At 42.0% G+C, this 20779-nt stretch overlaps 1 protein-coding gene across 3 annotated transcripts in view; it reads right to left on the bottom strand.

Annotated features, from left to right (window-relative positions):
* The window catches only part of cuedc1b (CUE domain containing 1b), a 37126-nt gene that overhangs the window by 9343 nt on the left and 7004 nt on the right, over positions 1–20779 (bottom strand). For all 3 annotated transcript variants that reach the window (XM_071522209.1, XM_071522211.1, XM_071522210.1), the window contains exons 2-4: positions 4370–5083; positions 3033–3160; positions 554–680 (exon numbers count right to left, since the gene is read on the bottom strand). In XM_071522209.1, coding sequence (XP_071378310.1) covers positions 554–680; positions 3033–3160; positions 4370–4690 — 576 coding nt within the window. In that variant the 5' untranslated portion in view covers positions 4691–5083. The remainder of the gene's footprint in view (positions 1–553; positions 681–3032; positions 3161–4369; positions 5084–20779) is intronic.

Raw genomic sequence — 20779 nt, 5'->3', positions numbered from 1 at the left:
ACAAAGCCAAAAAACTACATTTTTTTCCAGGTTAACTGAGCTGACTCTTCTCAAGATACAACTCAGAGTGTTTTGGAGTAGAGACTAGGGCTAAAGACAAGACAGTTTACTGCGTTTGGAAACAAATCCACCTTATCAGAGTATTTTACTTATAATATTAGTGAATTAACCTACACAACATTACATATACCCCACAACATTATTTTTAGTTATCTCCCTTTGTAGCCCAGTTCCTTTAAATTTAGACATAATCTGAACACAGCTAATTCTGCAATGGACCTCCATGATGGAGCCACACATGGTGGATAAAGGATTTGTGACAACTGCAAAGCCTCTACACCTCTGATGTGCACTGGAGTGTGTGACTAGAAACAAACCTCATGTATCACACATGAGGTTTGTTTCCAGAGGGTTAATTACTGAGGTGTTGAGGAAATGTGATTCTGACATTGGAGAGATCTCTTCATGTGGATTTGACCCAATATGTATCCAGTTTAGTCTCATTTCTGAGTAAGAGCTTCAACTTGGCATCTACATGCCGGGATGTCTTTACCTTAATACTGTCTAACTGCTGTGGCAAGATCCGCAGGAAATCATCTGGGAGATTTCCAAGCAAGGGAGGGTTCCAGTTCCGGTAGCTTCCGACCTGTCGGTGGCCCGGAGGTGGCTGAGCTTCAAATCTGTGGGAGTAATGTGAAATAATGGGATACATTAGCAATATTACCAATAGCATTAGGTATATTAGCAATTTAATAACCATTGGCATTTGAAACTATTCTTGATTTACAGAATTTGAATTGCAAAGAGGATCTTATGAGTCAATGACTGCCTTTTTAGAATTTGCCCTGAGATGTAACGCCCTCTGAAAACCAATTCTTAAAACTAATAATATGCAACATATTTTCATATGAATAAATGTCTCTTTTGCTACTTTCTATTACTGATTGATATACCCAATAGTGATTCACTCTAAAGCCAGTTCATGAAAGCTTTCACATTTGCTGTTCTGAGCACCCGGTGTCTTTCCTGGGAAAAATCCTGTGGCGCATAGGAAGTGTTTTGCATTTCTAGTTTGTTTGAAATCAATAGAAGAAGTGGGTAGTTAGCATGAGCAGGTTCATCAACAGAAAATCAAGGAAAAAGACGTCACAGAACCGGCCACACTGTTTGATTGACAAGTGATTCCCTCATATCTCCACATTAAAAAAGGCCCTGTGGGCATTTTCCGCGAAACCAATTACTTTAATCTCTCTTTTTTGGCACTATTCTATTTTCAATTAACAAATGGACATAATCCCCTCAACCCCCAACTACAACCATTGGAGGAAGAAAGTATATACAGAAAGTATATATAGAAAAAAATAATAAAGACAAACATATGATCTCGAACAGATATTACAGCTGAGCTACAGTATAATAGCATTTACATTATGGGTACAGATACAGATGGGTACGGACAAATCCGTGCGTGGTTGCCAGATCTTAAAGAAATTATTCAGCCGATTTCTCAAAACAGATGTCATTTTCTTTTGAGGTAAACTATATTTATCTCTGAGAAGCATTTTGCATTGGGGAGAGGAGAATCAGACTTTGAAGTTGCGGTGGACTTTCTAGCAACACAAAACGCAATATCTGTGAATTTATTTTTAAAACTGTTCCTCAGATTTGCGTTAACACTAGTGAAGTTACCTAAACTGCAATATCCAGTGGGTAAGGAGAATTTTTGTCAGGGTGTTGCTTTCACTCTCACATGCCATGCCATGTATGATATAGAAATGGACAATGTTATGAGTCATCTTAAATCTAGGTTTGATACTACTATATTGCATCTGCTGTAGTTTTCAAGCTGGTTGACCTTTTCATGCAAGAAATCATTCTGTTTGTGCAGTTGAAGAAAATCTTCTGTAGTGTTGATATGTTCTTTAGTCTCTGTAATGCATGAGAACACTCTATCTGTTAAAGCTCCTGAAGCCAGATCATGGTTGATTTCAGCAGTTTGAGTCACTTTTTAGAGACGTTTTTATTCCCTTGCCTTATCTCTTGAATTTTAAAGGACTCCACTCCAGTTTTGTTTTGTTCCCCTTGTATTATCTTCATCTGTTAGCAGGCGCCAATGCACAATGTAGAGCTTTACATACCTCCAGTACACACTTGAGGGCCAAAGCAAGTTCTAACAGTGGTCCCTGGAAAGCGTTTAAAGTCTTTTCAACACAATAACATAAAGCTCTGCAGTGATGCAATCAATCGATGGCAAAAACTAGGAAAATAAGGCTCAGGTTGAAAATAACCAGAATTATCCTAAAAATATATCTTGATAGTCTGGGTGTTGCCAATCCAGTCACATGTCATATGGTTATGATCAGTGCTAATCTAGTCTATGCACATCAATGGGGCTGTTTGGGGAGCTGAAAGACAATCTGCAGTTTTTTACAGTGACCACCAGGTGGAGCAAGTAATGATAACAACAGGGACAGGGACAGGGGTGGGGGGTGGGAGTTGGGGTTCACAAGATCTACAAAGGCTGCTGTGATTCATATTCAGAGCATGCAAATCCACAAGGCAGCATAGAAGCAAAGAGAAGGAATTTAGGCTTTGTAAAACCATTTGAACAAAGGCTCTAGGTGAGAATTTAGCACTGTAGTACTCTTCAGTGTGAATAAGTGAATTTGCCCTGAATTTGCCTTTGTCTGCCCTGTCAGACTGTCTTCCCACACTGTGTTGAATCAGTGAAAGTTTAGCAGCCAAATGGAATAAACAGTAGAATCTTGTTTTTGTGAACCCCCCCAGGGATGGAGGTTGTTTGGAAGAGTGAAATGTTCAGAACACTGAAAAGGTACTGACTGACCCCCGAGCTTATTCAGAATAATTTTGATGTTTATGATAAACAAGGTTCTACTCTGTGTCAGCAATGTTAAAAAGACTTTGGAAAACACCCACTCTTAGCAGCAAATTCTTTCTGTAGCTCTTAATTTGATAATTGCGTCGTCAAGGCGTCAGCTGCTCCCGATCAGGATCTAAGCCCTCCTCCTTACCTTGGCGGGGGTGTCGGCGGGGCTTCTGGGTATTTCCTGTCGTAGATGTGCATATCGTACGTCGGTGGAGAGTAGACGGGAGGGGGCTCCTCGTCCGAACTGTCTGGTTCCAACGTTCGCTCCAGAATCTAGCGAAAACCAGAGAGCGAACTTTTTAACATGTTTAACCCTGACGAGAATTTCATTTTGCAAACACAAACCTACAGGCATTCCAAGCTTGAAAAAAAAACAAATGTGACAATTGTTTGGCCATGGGTCTGCACTTCTGAAAGCACTTCACTGTCATTCCAAATTAGAGTTATTCATATCTGGGTTAAGGCTATAGTGTTAGACAACCTAACTGGGACACAAACACATACTGGATTTAGAAACCTCGCTGTGATTTTTTTTTTCTATTCTGGTAGGATGACTGGAGGTTACAGTGCTGAAAACGCTCCCTTCAGGAATGGGATCCAAAGCCCTTCCTGTCATTGATGTTAAATTTAGCTGCGTGGACAATGGTTGTGCTACAGACCATGATAAGCACTGCTTAAAAATACAAATCACACACAATCTCAGAAACAACAAAAAGATATATGACATTTTTTCAAATTGTGTGGACCATTCCTTTAATTAACGTTGTTCTATTAACTCAACTGCAGCGCTGCTATAAGGGAGATGCAGTGGGAGACAAGGTTGGGGGGAGGGGGGGGGGGGTCTAAGTAATGCATTATGGTTTTCACGCTTGAGTTGGGATCGAATTCAATCAGTGCTTGAGTCAGCAGCATCTCTCGTGGGTCATGAAGCCCTGGGTTAATGCACTGTGTCTGAAGCAAACATTCTAGCTGTCCTGTCCTGGACAAGGTAAAGGGTGTCAGACACGGGATAACCTGGTACGGTGCAGCTCACACAATACCTAAGAGCTGTCTTAGCAAATCCATACTCATTCCCTCTCTAAAGCAGTGGTCACAATGTAAAAGGAAACGGTTGAAAGGAAAGAGGATGAGTTTTGGGTCGGTTTAGACCGATCCAACTCTTGGCAGAGAATATCCTGAACTGGATGTTTGCTGCTTTTTCTTAGTGTTTCCCTTAAAATTTACTCAATGTCCAGGTTTGAGCTTTTATGGCATGAAAATGATCCATTTTAAGATATCTGCTATTAGCAGCTTCAATCCAAAAATATCAATATCGGCCTTCAAATACCCATATTGCTCAAACCCCTGTCAGAATGTAAAAGGAAATGGTTGAAATAAAAGAAGAAGGGTTTGAAGTACGTTGTCAATATTAAGAACCAATTTAGCTAGGGCTGTTTTTAGATTCCCCTGTGGTGTTGGTGACCTTTGACCCACTCCACTGACCTCTGGCGGGATGCTGTCATCCGAGTCGGAGCTGTCATCCGAGCCCTGTCCGTCAATGCTCATCTGCAGCAGCTGGTCGATGGTGGCGTCCACCGCCCCGTTGTTGGAGCGCAGCACGCACTCGATCACCTCGTAGTCCATCGTGGGAAACATGGTCTTGAAGTCCTCCATGGCCTGGTTGAACTCCAGGCGTCGGACCTGACGGTTGGACCTGCTGTTGTTGAGCTGCCCCGGGGTCGAGTCGCCGCCCCCGCCGCCGCCGCCGCTTCCGCCGCTTCTGGAGCCTCCATTGCTGCTGCTGCGCCTGAACAGGCTGGTCATCCTCAGGGCCCGGCTGGCTGCGGTGCCGCCAACCTACAGACAGGACGGCACCCTCCCCACGGCTCTTCTCTTCTGTCACCGACACTAGCGCTCCAGCCCCCTCGGTTTCCCTTGCTTTCCAATTTTTCCCCTCGCTCAGTTTCTCATTCTAACACAAACATGGCAGTCCTTTGAGGGGAGTTTAGAAAAAGTTGGAGTTTTCGTTTCTTCCCCCGATTCGACTCGTTATTCTGCGGCATCCGACATGGCTAACTGTGTTATGGGCCGTGAAGGGAATGAAATGGTCAGGGGGGTGACAGAAGTTAAAGCTGAGGCCGAGGTCCTGTCAGCAGGTGGAGGTTACAGCCAAGATCCAACAGGGAGCCTGCATAGCTAGGTCACATTCATCAGCACCTACAGACAGAGACAGGATGCATGTTAGCAAGAGCTAGCACAAAAAACATGAATGCAAAACCAATGATTGAATACATATTACTTGACAACAGTGGTTCTCAATCGTGGTACCTGAGCCCTGCTGGTTTTCATTCTAATCTAATCCATCTCATCAGGGACTGGTTTACACCTGAGATGCAGGGTGAACGCAACTAACTAGCTGGTAGGATAGAAAACCAGCAGCACTCTGGTTCCTTATTTCAGTAAGTCAGGCTTATTTTTCAGGGAATTCAGTTCTACAAAGCAGGTTTATTTAAGCCCGATCTAAGTTACCATGGAAACTTATTCTTCCAGACTAGCCTGGTCAGGTCAATTTTCAGGCTTAGCTTCATTTTATTGGCTTACTTACCAAACTATCCCAATAGAATTATAATTAGATTCAGATACTTCAGATACTATTACTGGCTGCAAATGCAAGAGCTCTGACATGTTGGAAAGATTATCCCTACGGGACAATCACTGCAGTCAGGGATTCCCCAACATATTTAGATATAGAAGCCAATATAAACATAAAAGACCTCACTTCCAGTATGTCTTTTTTTTTTTTTAAATGTTGAATCATCTAATGAGTTAGCTGGTAAGAGCTTAATTCCTGGGAATGTTCTGAGAATACTGGGTCAGATTAAAGTGACTGAGTTTTCAATATTTGTCATGATCACAGCTTTGTGCCAGCCCTTAATGATAATGATTTCGATAGCTGGAGGGAGAAAGGCCTATCCACTGTAAAATATTCATATCTGGATAGAGAATTTCCGCCAGTCTGCCCCCATCTGTGAGACAAAACCTAATTTTCCCACCCTTTCCCACCCATCATTCCTTCTCTATAATTTGCAACCAGCCACCAGAAACCAAACATCTAATGTCAGTTTGTTTCCTTTTGTTTTTTTCCAAGTAATTCAGCCGTTTCCTGTAATCATCTTAGAATGGCCTGGCGCTCTGAACTAAACAAAGAGATATCTGAGTAGGGTCTTAAAGGGATACATCCATGCTCTATTTATACATTAGGCCCAGCTCGCACAATTTAAAAAAGGTAATGCATCGGCTGTACTATTCAAAAACAAAATGACATAAGATTTATCCGTCAATCTTCCCTTTATGTGACAGGTGCAGGTCCTCAGACGGTGAGACTCTCAGAAGTGAGACTCTTGTACATCTTTTCTTATCCTACCCCCAAATAGTTAAGTACTGGGAGGACATTTTCCACTTGTCACCACTTGGTTTTGGGAACTGCTTGATCCCGGATTGATTTGTTAGGTTAACCCAAGTCAGGCTTTTCATATTAAGCCCCGTTTTTCTTCGCCTCCTTTGTGGAACAGCCCGAGGCCTGCCTCAGGAATGACATTTCTAGTCTAGCTGTCTTGCACTGAACAGGAAGAGCAGAGACTGCACTTTAGAATTGTTCAGGAGGACTGAGGCTACGTTCACATTACAGGCCTTAATGCTCAATTGTGATTTTTTGTTCAGATCCAACATTTTCTTTTTTTAACTCATTCATGTTTGAAAGTGACCCATATCTGACATCGGTTTGAACAGACCTCCACCGTGAAAAGACCCGCATGCGCAAATGAAACACAACAAATGACATCATATTTGTGAGACTTTACATCATGGAAGCTGGTGAAATCGTGTTAATTTTAAGGAATAAAAACCACATAAATTCAGATCTGACCGGTCAACCTATCACACCAATAGGTTTTTTGGTGTTTACACTGCTCAGAAAAAAAACAAAAAACATGCAGATCCCGAAAAATAAATAAATAAAAATCGGATTTGGGCCACTTCCACCTGTAGTGTGAATGTTGCCTGAATGATGTCAATATAAGAGGACAACATGCTTTACGCTATGCACTGACAGGAACCGACTGCCCACTGTACACAGAAGTTACTCTTGCATACAGAACCAGATTTTACAAAATTCACATCTTAGTGCATGTACTGGAAGAAAACATGAAAAATATAATGTGAACATGAAAAAGAAAATCACACTATTGTGATGCGGCCGGAGGTGCCGTCACAAAATTCACAAAAATTGCAAGAGAGGTTGAAAAGGCCAACATAAATGTCAGTGATTCCCTGTCTCTTTGAATAATTAGTCTTGTTAAAACACTCGAGCTGGTGGGCAAAAAGGTAATTTTAGATGTCCTGCCCACACAAAGGTTGAGGGGGTGACAGGCAGAAGGCTGTAGCAGGGAGTGGAGGGCAATATCTCTGCATGAGCCAGGGGACAGATATCCTGTCTGATCACATTAACAGTGTCTACTGTTCAGCTATGCCAGACGCTGACATTACTAAGCAAAAAGCCCCTCAGATGCTAGCAGAGCGGTGGAGAAGGATGCAGACGCCCGCTGCCAAGAGGGGAACCCAACAACGTCCAGATCCAGATGGCAGAGCAGATCCACTGAGTGCCAGTATGGGGGAGTGTCAAAGGAAAAACATTTGGCAGACACAAACAAACACATACATGGGCCCAAACACACACACACACACATCCCCTTTCAATTGCTGAATGTAGCCAAGACAATGGAGCTTGATAGGCATCCAGTTGATCCTGTAGAGCAGTGGTGTCCAATCATGTGCCAGGGAGGGCCGAGAGTCTGCAGGTTTTCCTTCCAACCAAAGGCTACACCAGGTGATTTCACCGATTAGCATACCTACCAGAGAGGGAGCAGCTAATCAGTGAAATCTTCTGGTGTAGTCTTTGCTTGGAAAGAAAACCTGCCACCCCTCAGCCCTCCACAGCACATGACTGGACACCACTGATGTACGACGCTTTCAGATGATGCAGCACACCCTCTGGTGGCCATATTGGAGGCCCTCAACTCTAGAACAAAAATAGTGACCAGCTGGCTGGTGCTAAATGTACTGTGTTAATTTTGCGTAGTCACGCCTCCGGCTCAAAGGACAGAGATCTGTTGAAACTTAAACACAATAGTTGGTTAGAAAGGGGCAGCAACCCAGTCAAATTTCGGCGGAACACAACACTGGTGCTCGCTTGTTTACGGTCGTAGGAACAACTAGGAAGCTGCTTGCTAGCTAGTGAAACAGAGTAAAAAAGACACGCACATCCCAATACCCAATAGGGTGGGTGCTGGATCAAAAAATATCTTACAGAGTGGAGAGAGAGATTTGCACACCAAATAGCTCCCGTATAAAGGACTTTGAAAGAAAACGCAGGTGCGGATCTCTCTCTTTTCCACTCAGCTAGTGAAACAGAACCTTTGCAAGGCACAAATAACAATGGATGACATTAGAGACTCGATCTGTGGTAATGAGCATACCTCTGCAAAAATAGAAGTACTGATTAAAATTTTTTTTATTTGTTTTTCAAGAGTTTGCATATTAACTCAAATTTACTCCGCAATGAAAATTTGTTCTGCACAGGGAGAAAAACAAACCAGCAGTGCCATTACAAGGTGCTTTGTGCAAGATTCTGGTTTCAAACTCAGAGCCAATCAGTGAGGTCTTGTTATCCCACATTTTATGACGAGAATTTCTCCAGACCTCCATTGTTTGAGCTGGAGGTGTGGTCACCTCAACAGAATTCAACACACATGGTTCATTTCGGTGCTGTTTTTGACTGGGAACTGATAATTCATCACTAATAAATCTGGCTGATTTTGTGTTTAGATAATGTCTGCATGTTAACTAGTTAACTGTAGTATCTGGTCAGTTTACGTATCACTTCGTATCACTAATACGCTCTAGCCAATGTATCGAATAGATGCTAGCATTATTAGCAAATTAGCCTGCTGACTAGTTAGCAAGCTAACAGTTTGTTCAGGTTGACTGAGCTGATTCTTCTCAAGCTACAACAGAGTGTTTTAGAGTAATATTAGAATTAATGGAGTTCATAATAATAATGAAATACAGAGCTGCCATTTTAACAAAAAATTGGTGATAAGGTATACAACAAACAAACACACACCCACAAACAACCAAGTCCATTGTGCTGCTGAGCGTAGCCCTAACTTACCTTAGACAGCATCCAGCTTTTGAAGATTAGCACTAATGGAAGTTGACTGAGAGCACTGTATGACTGTGCAGGAGTGACTGGGGTCAAGAACAAGCTGCCACAGGAAATGCATGACCAGCTACCTTAATGCAGAGCCAATAAAGCAGGAAGCAAGGTAAACCAATAGGATGAGAGGACAACGGAAACCTGCCCTTTGACTCTTTCTCTGAACACTGAAAGGCCTGGAAGGCCTGGAAATAATGAAGGCTAAATCCACACACTGCATCCATGTTTTTGTGCGGATTGAGAGATAAAGAGTTGCATATTTGTATGTGTGTGGAGGGGGCGAGGGGGGAATGTAACCCTTTAACCTTTTGGATCTTGACAGGAGGATTGTTTTTTCATTAGTCTGAACTGAGATGTGAGGTCAGTAAATAAATAGATGTTCCTTGCCATTAGCCCCACTTCCATGTCACATTTATCCAAATCTGGCAGGGTTCTTCCTGCATTGTAAAATCCTGGGTGGGCCGTCTAAGAGTAATTTTGAGCAAACTAAAGATTTTTTTTTTTATTACTATTATTATTATTATTTTTTTTTAAATCTGCTCATAAATTGCATTTAAATAAAAGCCAATTCAGGAGGGATGCAAGAGTAGTGTGATGTGATTAAGTCTTCCACCTTTTTATTAATTACAGTAGCTACCTTCAAACCACTCAGCCAATCACAAGCGCATGAAGGGGAGGTGGGAGCAAGGCGATCAAGGGCCAATAGAAATGTGACTCCATGTAGTACCTCATGTTGTAGTTATAGTTATAATGAAGAATTTCCAAAATAAGTCAAGAGAAAAAATGGGGGGGGGGGGAATCAAACATTTTGGCAAAAAAAGCATGTCTGATTTATCATAGCAAGATGACATCTGATTCCATCTTAAAATGTAATGCTAATCCTAACATAAATTTAGCGGATACAAAAACAGAAACAGACCAGGCTGTTTTTAATACAACAGAAACCGACCGAGCTAGCTACTTCTACTAGCGAGTTAGCTCTGTCTGTTTCTTTCTGAAACCTGAGAGCGAGGGTCAATATTTCACTCTGACAACATTCAGAACTTTGTTTCTTAATAATTTCTTGAGTCATTTTTATTCTCAAATATTAGGAAAAATGAAGTTATAGTTTGAGAATGAGAGAGAGAGAGATTTGCTAGGAGCAATCCAACATGCAAGTCTCCTGCTCTGGTCTTTTGACCATACTACTGGCTCACATTTTCCCAAATTCCAATCAAATTTAAAAGGCAAGGATTGCGATTTCAAATCTTCAGGCCAGTGGCCCACTATCATTCTTGTGCATACTGTGGACCTGGCAATCATCTGAACTCACATACATACAAGCAAGGGGGAGAAAAATATGGAATTCCAGAAATGTGGGAGTCTAGTCAGACAAGCTGGAACTTTTCTTTGATGGCCTTGCAACACCTCCCTTTCTCTTCCTCACCTCCCCCTCCTTCCCCTTGCACTGGGCGCACATTGTAGCTGGTGGCTGCCCTGAGCCACATGGTAGTGCCAGGCCCCGTCAATGGGCCAAGTGGCATAAACAGAGCCCCCTCTCTTAGCCTCCCATCTACTAAGAGACAGGCTCTGATGTAAACAAGATGCCTCATATAGCCTTGCCTTCGTGCCACACTGCAGCTCTGTGTGTGTGAACGCAGCAGAGACAAAGAACAAGAGAGATTGAATGAGTGTGATACAGGATAAAAAAAGAAAAAAGCGAATAAATTGCATGCTGGAGTGCAAACTCATGCGCGTGAGGGAATGAGACCCACACAGATACAGTAGTAAGGGTGTGCAGGCAGGGAGTCTTTGCTGTTTAGGGAAATTTGCATGTTTAGAAAATTACCTATGGAATGACACCCATCTCTAAAGGCACTGTTCAAGGGCCCCGCTGAATTCTGGGATCATGTCACAGCGTCTGCATTTTAAGTGGGTCACTCAATGCTCCATTAGCAGCCACGCATTGCTACATCTTTATAGTTTAAACTTCAACACCTTGCGCCTGTATTTGTGGGCCAACATGGGCTGAACAGCCTCAAGGTGTCACTGCTGTTCATTTCTATCTTGAGCCTGAATGTGGACAGTGTAAAACCTTGGAAATCTGGGCAGCACATTATGCAGCAAAAAGCAGCTGGTCTAAAAGGATTCTTCTACGATGCCTTGAGCAGAAAGAATATATGCGGACAAGATTTTGTCTTAAGATGCACGTTGTCAGATGCAAGTAACCAAATGAATACCAATGACATCTTTATTTTGGGGGTCGGGACAACCAAAGACAAAACTACTATTGCCAGCTTGCATCAAACTCACTAACCCTAACCCAACTGTAACAGGCATTTGAGCTGGCCATCCCACCATAATCACCAAAGCAAATACTTGTCTTCACATAACACATGGGTGGTATTAATATGAACTCTGTATCTTAAAGCATGAAGGAGGTAATTGTAGTTTCAAGAAAATCAGATATTCCTCATTAATATGCACATTTATGCAGTTAAGCTAAGTTGCTCCAAAATCTGATCATCTACTCTATCGGGGGAACCTGTGGTGTAAGTACAAAGTTTCTAGCATCGGATCCACATGTATGAAAAGTCCACCTCCTCACCAATCTGCTCTCTGGAAAAAACGGCTTCACCAGTCCAAGAGGATCCCGTGGACTTCATTACAATAACCATCTACAAAACCAGGAATGAACAAAAAACATTGCATTCAAATGAATGAGACAAGTAACAAAAAGAACTGTGCAGGGGGATACTACTGAATTAACAGATAGTAAAAAGGGCTGTTGGCAGGGCAGCGGTGTTTAGAGACCGGCAGAACCACTTTGTTTTCTGTGATGATTTATTATATCAGATATAATAAATGTTTGTAGCGTTTCCAGGCCATTTGCCCACTCTGGCTATAAAAGAGGGCTTCTAACAAACAGCAGGTAGCTTACATTAGTAGACTATAGTAATTAATAATGAATGAATTTCCTGTTGCATATTAAGTGTGCTGAAATTCTTTCATAGCATTCCCGAGAGTGATTGGTGCAGTAAATTGCACCCATATTCCTGAACATGAGGCAACTTTGTTAAAAGAAAATCTGTTTACAGCCTCAACGTGATGACACAATATTGTATCAGTGGAAAGTATATAACAATAAAATGTTGAAGCAACATGATGAAGTAAAGCATTGAAACCGTTTTGATTAAAATCAGTGGAAAGTATGCCTACTGTGCCTTAATAACGAGGCAGTGATAAGCCTATTTATTTACGCATTTACACTAATGCATACTTTTCGCTGTTACACTGTTTTTGTATTGCTCATATGTATTCATTATAATAGTTTGTCCTTCATACTTTTACAGTCTACTAAACGTGTTGAAATTGTCGGCAACATATGTTTATATAATCCCACAATTCGGTCTATTATTTGTATCTGTTATTTTCTACTATTCTTATTGCTTATTTTGATATTCTACTTGTGTGCCATTCCATTTCCTTTTCGTGGTTGAATCATACTACTTTTGACCCTGCAACAAACTAATTTCCCCACGGGGATCAATACTTTTATCTTATCTTAAAAAAGCTGCTCCATGGATCTATCCATGCTGCATGTAGCTGGACTGGAAAGTCCTGGGTTGACAGAGTGAGTTGATAACCACTTTCATGAGACCAGTTAGCAAGGACTGACATTGTTTGGTTTTGTGAAGCCAGCTATTGTCAACCACGGAAAATTACTGACATGCTCCAGCTTTGCAAAACCACAACCACATGCCTCAAAGGTCCAGAAATGACAAAAGCACTTCTATTATTTTTAGGTATCAATTTAGATTCTACCAGCTCATAACACTTTCAAGTTTCCTGCCAATGAAATTCCAGGAACACAAACCTCGCAACAGACCATACTTGCCTGCAGGTTGTGCTGTTGCAAAATGGATTGAAATGTTAATCATTAAACACTGTTTTAGTTGTTAAATCATTGTGTATTCACAAGAAGGATTTTAGTGTTCTGCTTGCCTGCTTTTTCTCCAACACCCTGCTACAGACTCAGTCAGACACCTGGGAGCTGCACAGTACAACCAGTGACTTCTTCTGACTTCTTCCACTTAAGGCTTGTACACTTATAACAAAGTCGAACTTGCCCAAAATAGAAACACAGTCGAACATGCCGTCACATACAAATTTGTGAGGGACAAAGGCAGCTGAGGGAATATGAGGATTCAGAAAACATTTGATCAGTTATAAAGATGCAGGTAGCATTCAACCAGCTCAGCAAGCCGAGCCTCCTGACCATTTATTTTGAAGAGTTGACCACCAGATGTTAGCATGGGGATGGAGACAAAGTCAATGAACCAATCACGTGACATTTTAGACTAATTGCAGATGGTCACACAGTGGGGTCTGCTGTGTGAAGAATTCCATTAGTTCAGCCAGCAATAGACATGGCTAATTTCTGTGTTGTTTTTGACTAGAAACGGATCATTGCATCACTGATCTGATCGATTTAGTGTTTAGATAATGTCAGCTTGTTAGCTAGCTAACCAGAGTATCTGGTCAGTTAACCATCAGTGTCTTGTTACTACATCTGGTCGGCACATGGCTAACATATCTGAGATAAGCTAGTGTTAGTGGTGGTTAGCAGTTGCATGTTAACATCTGTTGTGTTGTTACATTAGCTTGCTGGCTAGTTTGTTAGCCAACAAAGCCAAAAACAAACTGTTCAGGTGAACTGAGCTGACCATGCTCAAGCTACAACAGTAACCTACATTTGGAAACAAATCTACCTTAGACTATTCACTTTTACTTATAACGTTACTGAATTGGCTTACACTCACACCACAACCATCTTTTTCAGGTATCTCTCTTTTTCTGGCCTGGTTCTTTATATTTAGATGTTATTTCACACAGTCAATTCTCTAATAGACCACCATGATGGCACCAGCTGTCGTTGCTGGGACATTTGCGACGCAACTGCAAAGCCTCTGTATCTGGCTCATCTAGTAAATTTGATATAGACTAATTGGAAGGAGCCTGCCCAACATCCATCATCCAATCTACAGCATCTAGAGGGAAATTGTTATTCAGCTCATGGTGAGGACAATCTAGAGAGGCCGTCTTCAGTTACAGAGACAAAACACTGCAAATGTGTCCTTTCCATAATGGATATTGTCTGAAAAGGATATCCTAAGTATTTCTGCTATGCAAAACATCTGATCTGCTGAATGATTTGACTGTATCAATTTACTAGTGGGCCTTTACACCAAAGCTCAACAACAAATAAAAGGTACTGTTTCAGTATTTTTTAATGTAAATCTGTGCGGTGGAGAGCAAATGCTACTATCTGGTAACAAAATGTGTCATCAGTGGTATGGAAATACTCCAGTTCCCCAGGTCTTGATTGGTCAGCCAGGAAATAGGGTGTCAGACAATGATGAAACACCGATAGATGATCCTCAACTAAAGGCATATGAGGCCCATTTTCCATTCTATAGGCGCCTTGCTCCAGATGTAGCTCTGACCAGTAATCTAGTTCTGACCAGTAGGAATGTTAGAGTTACAGGCATGAAGTTTTGCACGTTTACATTCCAAGAACAAACATGAATATCTGCATGTTTCCACCCAGATGGTGAAAATAGAATAGCCTGAAATTAAATCTCTCCTTTTCAATGACAATGTGAATCAGAGTCAGTTCTTTCCCTGCAGTCATTTACCTGGGATTTCAAAGTGCTATCTTACCTTAAAGTTGAAACCATTTCAAAAACGGTTACTGAACTATCAAAACAACAAGGATATCAAACTTGCTGACTTCTCATCTGCCCCCGTTTTTCCTGCCCTCTAATAGCCCCTAACTTCCCTAAAATATAGGTTAGCTTCCCCCATGTCAGGCTGTTTCTGCACCAGCAGTTCATCTGGCTTACATTCATAAGATACTAATACAAACATTTTTTTTTTCATTTTAGCACAAAATGTTTACATACGTTAACATATTGGGGAAATGCATGGCGAACATACAATTTCAACTATTTTATATTCTCACATTTTTATATCAAAATCCCATTACTTTTACTTTGTGGAAAACTGTATTTTTAGTGGTTACTTCATGGTGTACCAGTAGGCGTACATAAAAATTCCAACCAATAATACCATCACAGATTTCTGATCAATCCCCTCTCTGCCCCTCCCATCATAAAAACCTGCAACTTTGGTACCATTGGTACCATTACTACAAAGAGTGACTGATATACATAGTTCCAAACTGGCTAAATAACACCGCAAATGCTGTTTAAAATATACATGATAAGCTCAACAGTTAAAAACTGTATCCAACTCAATGTTCATTCACATCTTTTTCTGATGTTTGATGTGTTCAACTTGAGACCATTTCAAATTCCCCTTAAAAATGCACCTCCGATTTCCTTGGACCAAAACACTCAATAATCCACTGAGTACACACTCAAAGGCTTTTAGCCCAGTTCTGGCATAGAATGAAAGTGTGTGTGTGTGTGTGTGTGTGTGTGTGTGTGTGTGTGTGTGTGTGTGTGTGTGTGTGTGTGTGTGTTACGGTGCTCCGGCCATGGACTCACAAAGACATCTTCCCAACAACATCATATTAATCTGCACCTAAGAACCAGGCTATATATAGCACGGAATCCAGGACTCTCTGTCCTCTGAGTGTGTGTGTGTGTGTATGTGTTTTGGAGGGGGGTTGCTTGCTTACCAGCTCAGGCAAAAAAAGAACAGAGTTGTCTCTCTCCCTTGACCAGCTCTATCAGTACATGACCAACAAAAACCCACATTAATGTCAAAGCATCACTGGGGACGCGCTGACAGCTCTGGATTGTGCTTGTCTGAACGAGTTATGAGACGTTTGGTTATGTGTCAAACTGTACACAGAGCAGCCATTCATATTGCATTGTAAGGTGGCTAATACGCACAGTCCACTTTATTAGGTACACCTCCCCATTAACACAAACAGCTTCCTCCTCCAGACAGAGTGACATAAATAAAGTATAAAGCATGCAGACAGAGAGGGGAGGTTGAGTTCCTTTTCGACTAAACATTACAATGATGCTGATTTAAGCCATTTTACACTTTACATGTGGTATAATGCCACGTTATATTGGATTTATTGTAAATACAACCTGCCTAATGTAAAAAAAAACATTAATGTCTGCCTTCTAACAGTTATTACAAGTAGGACGTGATTTTTTTGTGGGCTCCAATATCTCCCACATGACGTCTTGAATTGTGGAAGCTTGTCAACACAGGCAGCAAACCTGGTAGTGAATCCACCAATGTCAGTACTAGTAAAAGGCAATAAAAATCTGACTTGACGTTATCCCGTACTTCCGCTTTTTCTGATATGACGTGAACGTGGCATAATTGCTGGTGTTAGAGTTTACAGATAATGATGACATGAACTAAAATCATTTGGTCAGCCAAAATGCCTCATGGAAGAAAGAGGTCAAGAGGTCAGAGGAAAATGGCAAGAGTGGTTTCAATCAGATTAAGAGTGTTTATAAAATGCAAGATATCTCTGTCCATACACCTACATGTCATAACTATACATTCATACCATCTCATATGGTACCATACTGAATATTGATATACTTGTCATTCCATTGTCTTTGTGTGAGAAAATGGCAAAGGCGGAACAAAGAGACAAATTTCCTTGGTCTTCAGTTCTGGTACCAACCAAAAAAGGTTTGCCGAGTGACAACATGTCACTGCAGCAGTTAATGCTGCCAGCTCTGAGAGCTGGACCATTAAAAAAGGAAATTGTCTGGTATAAAGGTTGACGCCAAGAAGCACACTGCTGCACATCAACTGTGTCAGTGCCAGTGTTGGGGGTGAGGGGACACCGGAGCTCACAGAAAGTCTCCCACTCCACCGTGTTTTGAAAAATGGCTGAATCACTGAGATGGAAAGGCTGCACAACAACAAGCCTGAATCACAAGAAAGATTCTGACAGAACTGGGGACCATTTCTTGACTATCTGACACTTACCTGAACTGTACAGAATCTTGATAGCCTTTCCCATTCACATGTAACATTACTCTGGCAGCTCTCCAACCTTGAAGACCATGCCGGCTTCCACTCCTGCCAGCGAACAACAAGCTAGGTGTAAAACTATTTAAAAATAGTAGAGGGGAGGTGGCAATCATAATGACCAAAATAAATGGAACATTCATAAAGATAAGTACACAAACAGGCCAGAGAGGGACGATTTCTGATGTCTTGGTCCTGCTTGGAAACTCCCTGCTTCTCATTAGACTCCTAACGCTGTCTGGAGGCAGCGATTCCCTCCAATCACGATTCATCATCTGCTCGTCTGTCCCCATGGCAACCAGGCTCACGTGGTCCATCTGGGGCCATCACAGGTGTGACACGGTAATCTCCTGGGTTGACCTCTGACCTCTGCTACATCACATTATTCAGAGCTTCAGAGTCCCACTGCTAGCTGGCGAACATACAGTAGCTATCCTTTCAGCTGAGGCTAATCCTCCCAATGTAATTATAGACGCAGGGGGAAGACGGGCAAAACACCAAATTCAAATACCCTAGAATCTTCCTGTGACATGACGGGTCTGTTCAATGTGTTCGACATTGTTTGTTTGTTTGTGACTAACAAACTAGGCAGAACAGACATGGAAAGGGACTAAGTGCTTTGTTTATAATCTTGAGCGTCATAATTCCAGATTCTTCAAAAATCAATTTAAATTCTAGCCGCCTGGATGCAACCAAGGCGTTGTAGGAAAAGAAAACCGGGTTTTTGGAGGTGAACAAAAATGCACCGCTGTACAATGCTGCCACTGGTATCACTTTGAAACTTGCAGGTTTTTATGATGGGAGAGGGCAGAGGGTGGATTGCTAAAAACTGTAATGGTATTATTGTTTGGAATTTTTATGTAGGCCTACTGGAACGCCATGTAACCACTAAAAATACACAATTTTCCAGGAAGTAAAAGTAAAAGGGTTTTTTTATATAAAACTGTGGAATTAACATTTTTGCGTGTACATCAAGATTTGGAGAAGTGAGAAAGTCATTTTTCATTTCACTGTGACTTAAAAGGGGCCAGCAAGCCAAGGTCTACAGTCCGTCTCCCCTCCCCCTCCCCCGCTGCTTGCGGAACAACAATATGACGAACGAGAACAACAACATGCTGCCTGGTCGCGTAGCAGACCATCATGAGCCATCTGGGCACAGGAGCCAGAGCACTGCTAGGCATTTAAAAAGCTCTTTGAACTTATCTGCGGCAGGGTCTGTGTCACAGCTACAGCACTATGTCATACACGAGGCCCATCATATACACATACACATGGGAACAGATGGATTTAGACGGGCGCATGTAGAGTCAGTCCTCAGATCCTGCAGCTGCACATGATGTGAATTAAAAAAAAGGGATCATATCCTTGGCTGCAGGCCAGGAAGGACAGCCAGATGTTGCACGCTCTTAAAACACCATTTTGAAGTGAAGGCTTGATATCCAATGCTTTGGCCAGGCATCAACCCAATTGCTCATAAAACAAACTGTTGTATGTAATAATTGAGTGGTATTGATGAAATCCTCACTCAGATTCAGGGTGACAGAACAAACGCTGCATAAATAACCAACATAGGGCTTCCACATCTCGGATACAAAAAGCCAAACATCTACGCCATATCCTCCATTCGTTTCCCAATGCGCTCTTGCTCCCCTGCTGACACTTTTTCCCTGTAGCGTCAGACCGGGGGGGGGGGTTGTCAAGATTTGTAATGGAAATTCTTCCATGGCATGGGAGGACAGCACTGTCCCTCTGAAAAAGGCCTCTCTCTTTCCCATCTTGTTTTGACAGCTGGCAAAGGCAACAAGAAGCCAGCTTTAAAAGGCGCCATTTCAATTGGGCCAGAGCAGACCATCATCCTATTCTGCATTCCAACAGTTGTAAGACAAAGGCAATAGAAAGGCATCGCCCTACTTTCATTGTGTCACATATGTAAAAAGGAAAAATCCACTCTCATTTCCGGCGCAGCTACAATAGTTGAGCTGTATTTTGAGTAAGGGGCATGGCCACAATAATAGACGTGCCCCAATGCTCACGAACTTGTTGGCTAGTTATTTGAAAGCAACAAGTTCATGCCCCTTCTCTTCGGGTTGTCGAAAGGCTTTCTGGGAAATGTAGGAAATCACTACCTGAAGTAAAAGCAGACGAGGCAGGTTGAGGGAAAGCGGGTACAAACGTAAAAGTGAATTACAAACTTCACCACAAAGTAACTCCTGGAATGCAATGAACATAACAGATTGATGATATCTAACAGGATAGGGGTTTCAGAGGGTGAACTTTTCCTTTAACCCACACTCGTTTTAAGTGCAAGCCCTTCGGCAGTCAGATTAATCCTAACACTCAATAGCTTTTAAGCGTAGCTGATGATCAATGGAAACATTTCTCAAGAATTTAATCTGATAATCCCCAAAGGAAACAATTAGGCCTACCAGTCATTGATTTTATGAGTCTTTGGTGCCATAGGGGAGGCTCTAAATCACAGAACAGGAAGTAGGAATGAGGAGGTCACATAACAGGAAGACAGACTTCCTCAACCAAAGCAAAACACGGAGACCACTCAAAACCCTTCATTGTAGATCTCTTAGCAAAAGGCCCAATCAAAGTAGTCTGCATCCAGCTGGAACCTCATGGGAGATGGGTGATATCTTTCTGTATAAGACCACAATTTTCCTTGATCAACAGCATCATGCTGGTGAACTGATGTGGTGCATAACAGCTCATTGTCTGTCCGCGTCACGATCAAGGCCATGTGCTGTTTCTTATTGCCTGAATTAAATTAAATGCAGGCATGAAATGAAACAATAATTGTATAAGATGAAGGAACCTTTACAAGGGCCAACAAGCCTAAGCACGATATACCACAAATCAACATTTTTAATAGTAATTATAAATTGGGAACATGGTAATATAACTCAAAAATGTAGAGGTATGAGACAGGAAAAAAACAGCCAAATTATCTACCACGCACAGCTGGTACATTGTCATCAGAGGCAGATAAAAAGGCTGTCCTGATGAAAAGGGAGGTATTCCACTCACTGAGGTGGCATAATTTACACCTTGTTCATGATGCACCTCCGGCGCCAAGCATAACGGCCTGGCAGCAGGATGACAGAAGTGACAGGGACGTGGAGCCAAGAGCCCATGATAGCGAGATATTTTAATAAATCACACGCAATCTGTCGTGTCTGGCTAGAATATGTGGCCTAGCACTCGGGCTTTTAGCAGCCATGGGGGGAACATGGAAATATGGAGACAGGATGCAGAAGATAGGATACGGAGGCTTTTAGTCATGCTGTAAGTGAATGGGCAATGACTTTCCAGATGTACCATTAAGAACTGAGGCAATTACCCTAAACAGCCATCCTCCTACCCATTAGCCTAAAAAGTAATACCTACATTATGCTGCTAGCCAAGATACAGCCTGTTTCTCTATGATATGTTAATCTGTGCACCTTGGTGTGCAGCACCAAAACGTAGTGAATCGTACTATAAGGCCACTTTGTACCAATGGAGCATCACTGTAATTAGGTCAAAGGGGTCAAACCGCCTTTACCGTCTCTCTCTAACTGGTGGGCAAAATCAAATTACTGACCTCCCCTTGTAATACTAATGCCACCCGGAGAAGA

Source organism: Centroberyx affinis, unplaced genomic scaffold (genome assembly GCF_046629955.1).
Source record: "Centroberyx affinis isolate AG114_WGS23_722 - 3 ecotype Tasmania unplaced genomic scaffold, CSIRO-AGI_Caff_v1 ptg000966l_1, whole genome shotgun sequence".
Taxonomy (NCBI): domain Eukaryota; kingdom Metazoa; phylum Chordata; class Actinopteri; order Beryciformes; family Berycidae; genus Centroberyx; species Centroberyx affinis.
This window is presented reverse-complemented; position numbering and strand designations above follow the sequence as displayed.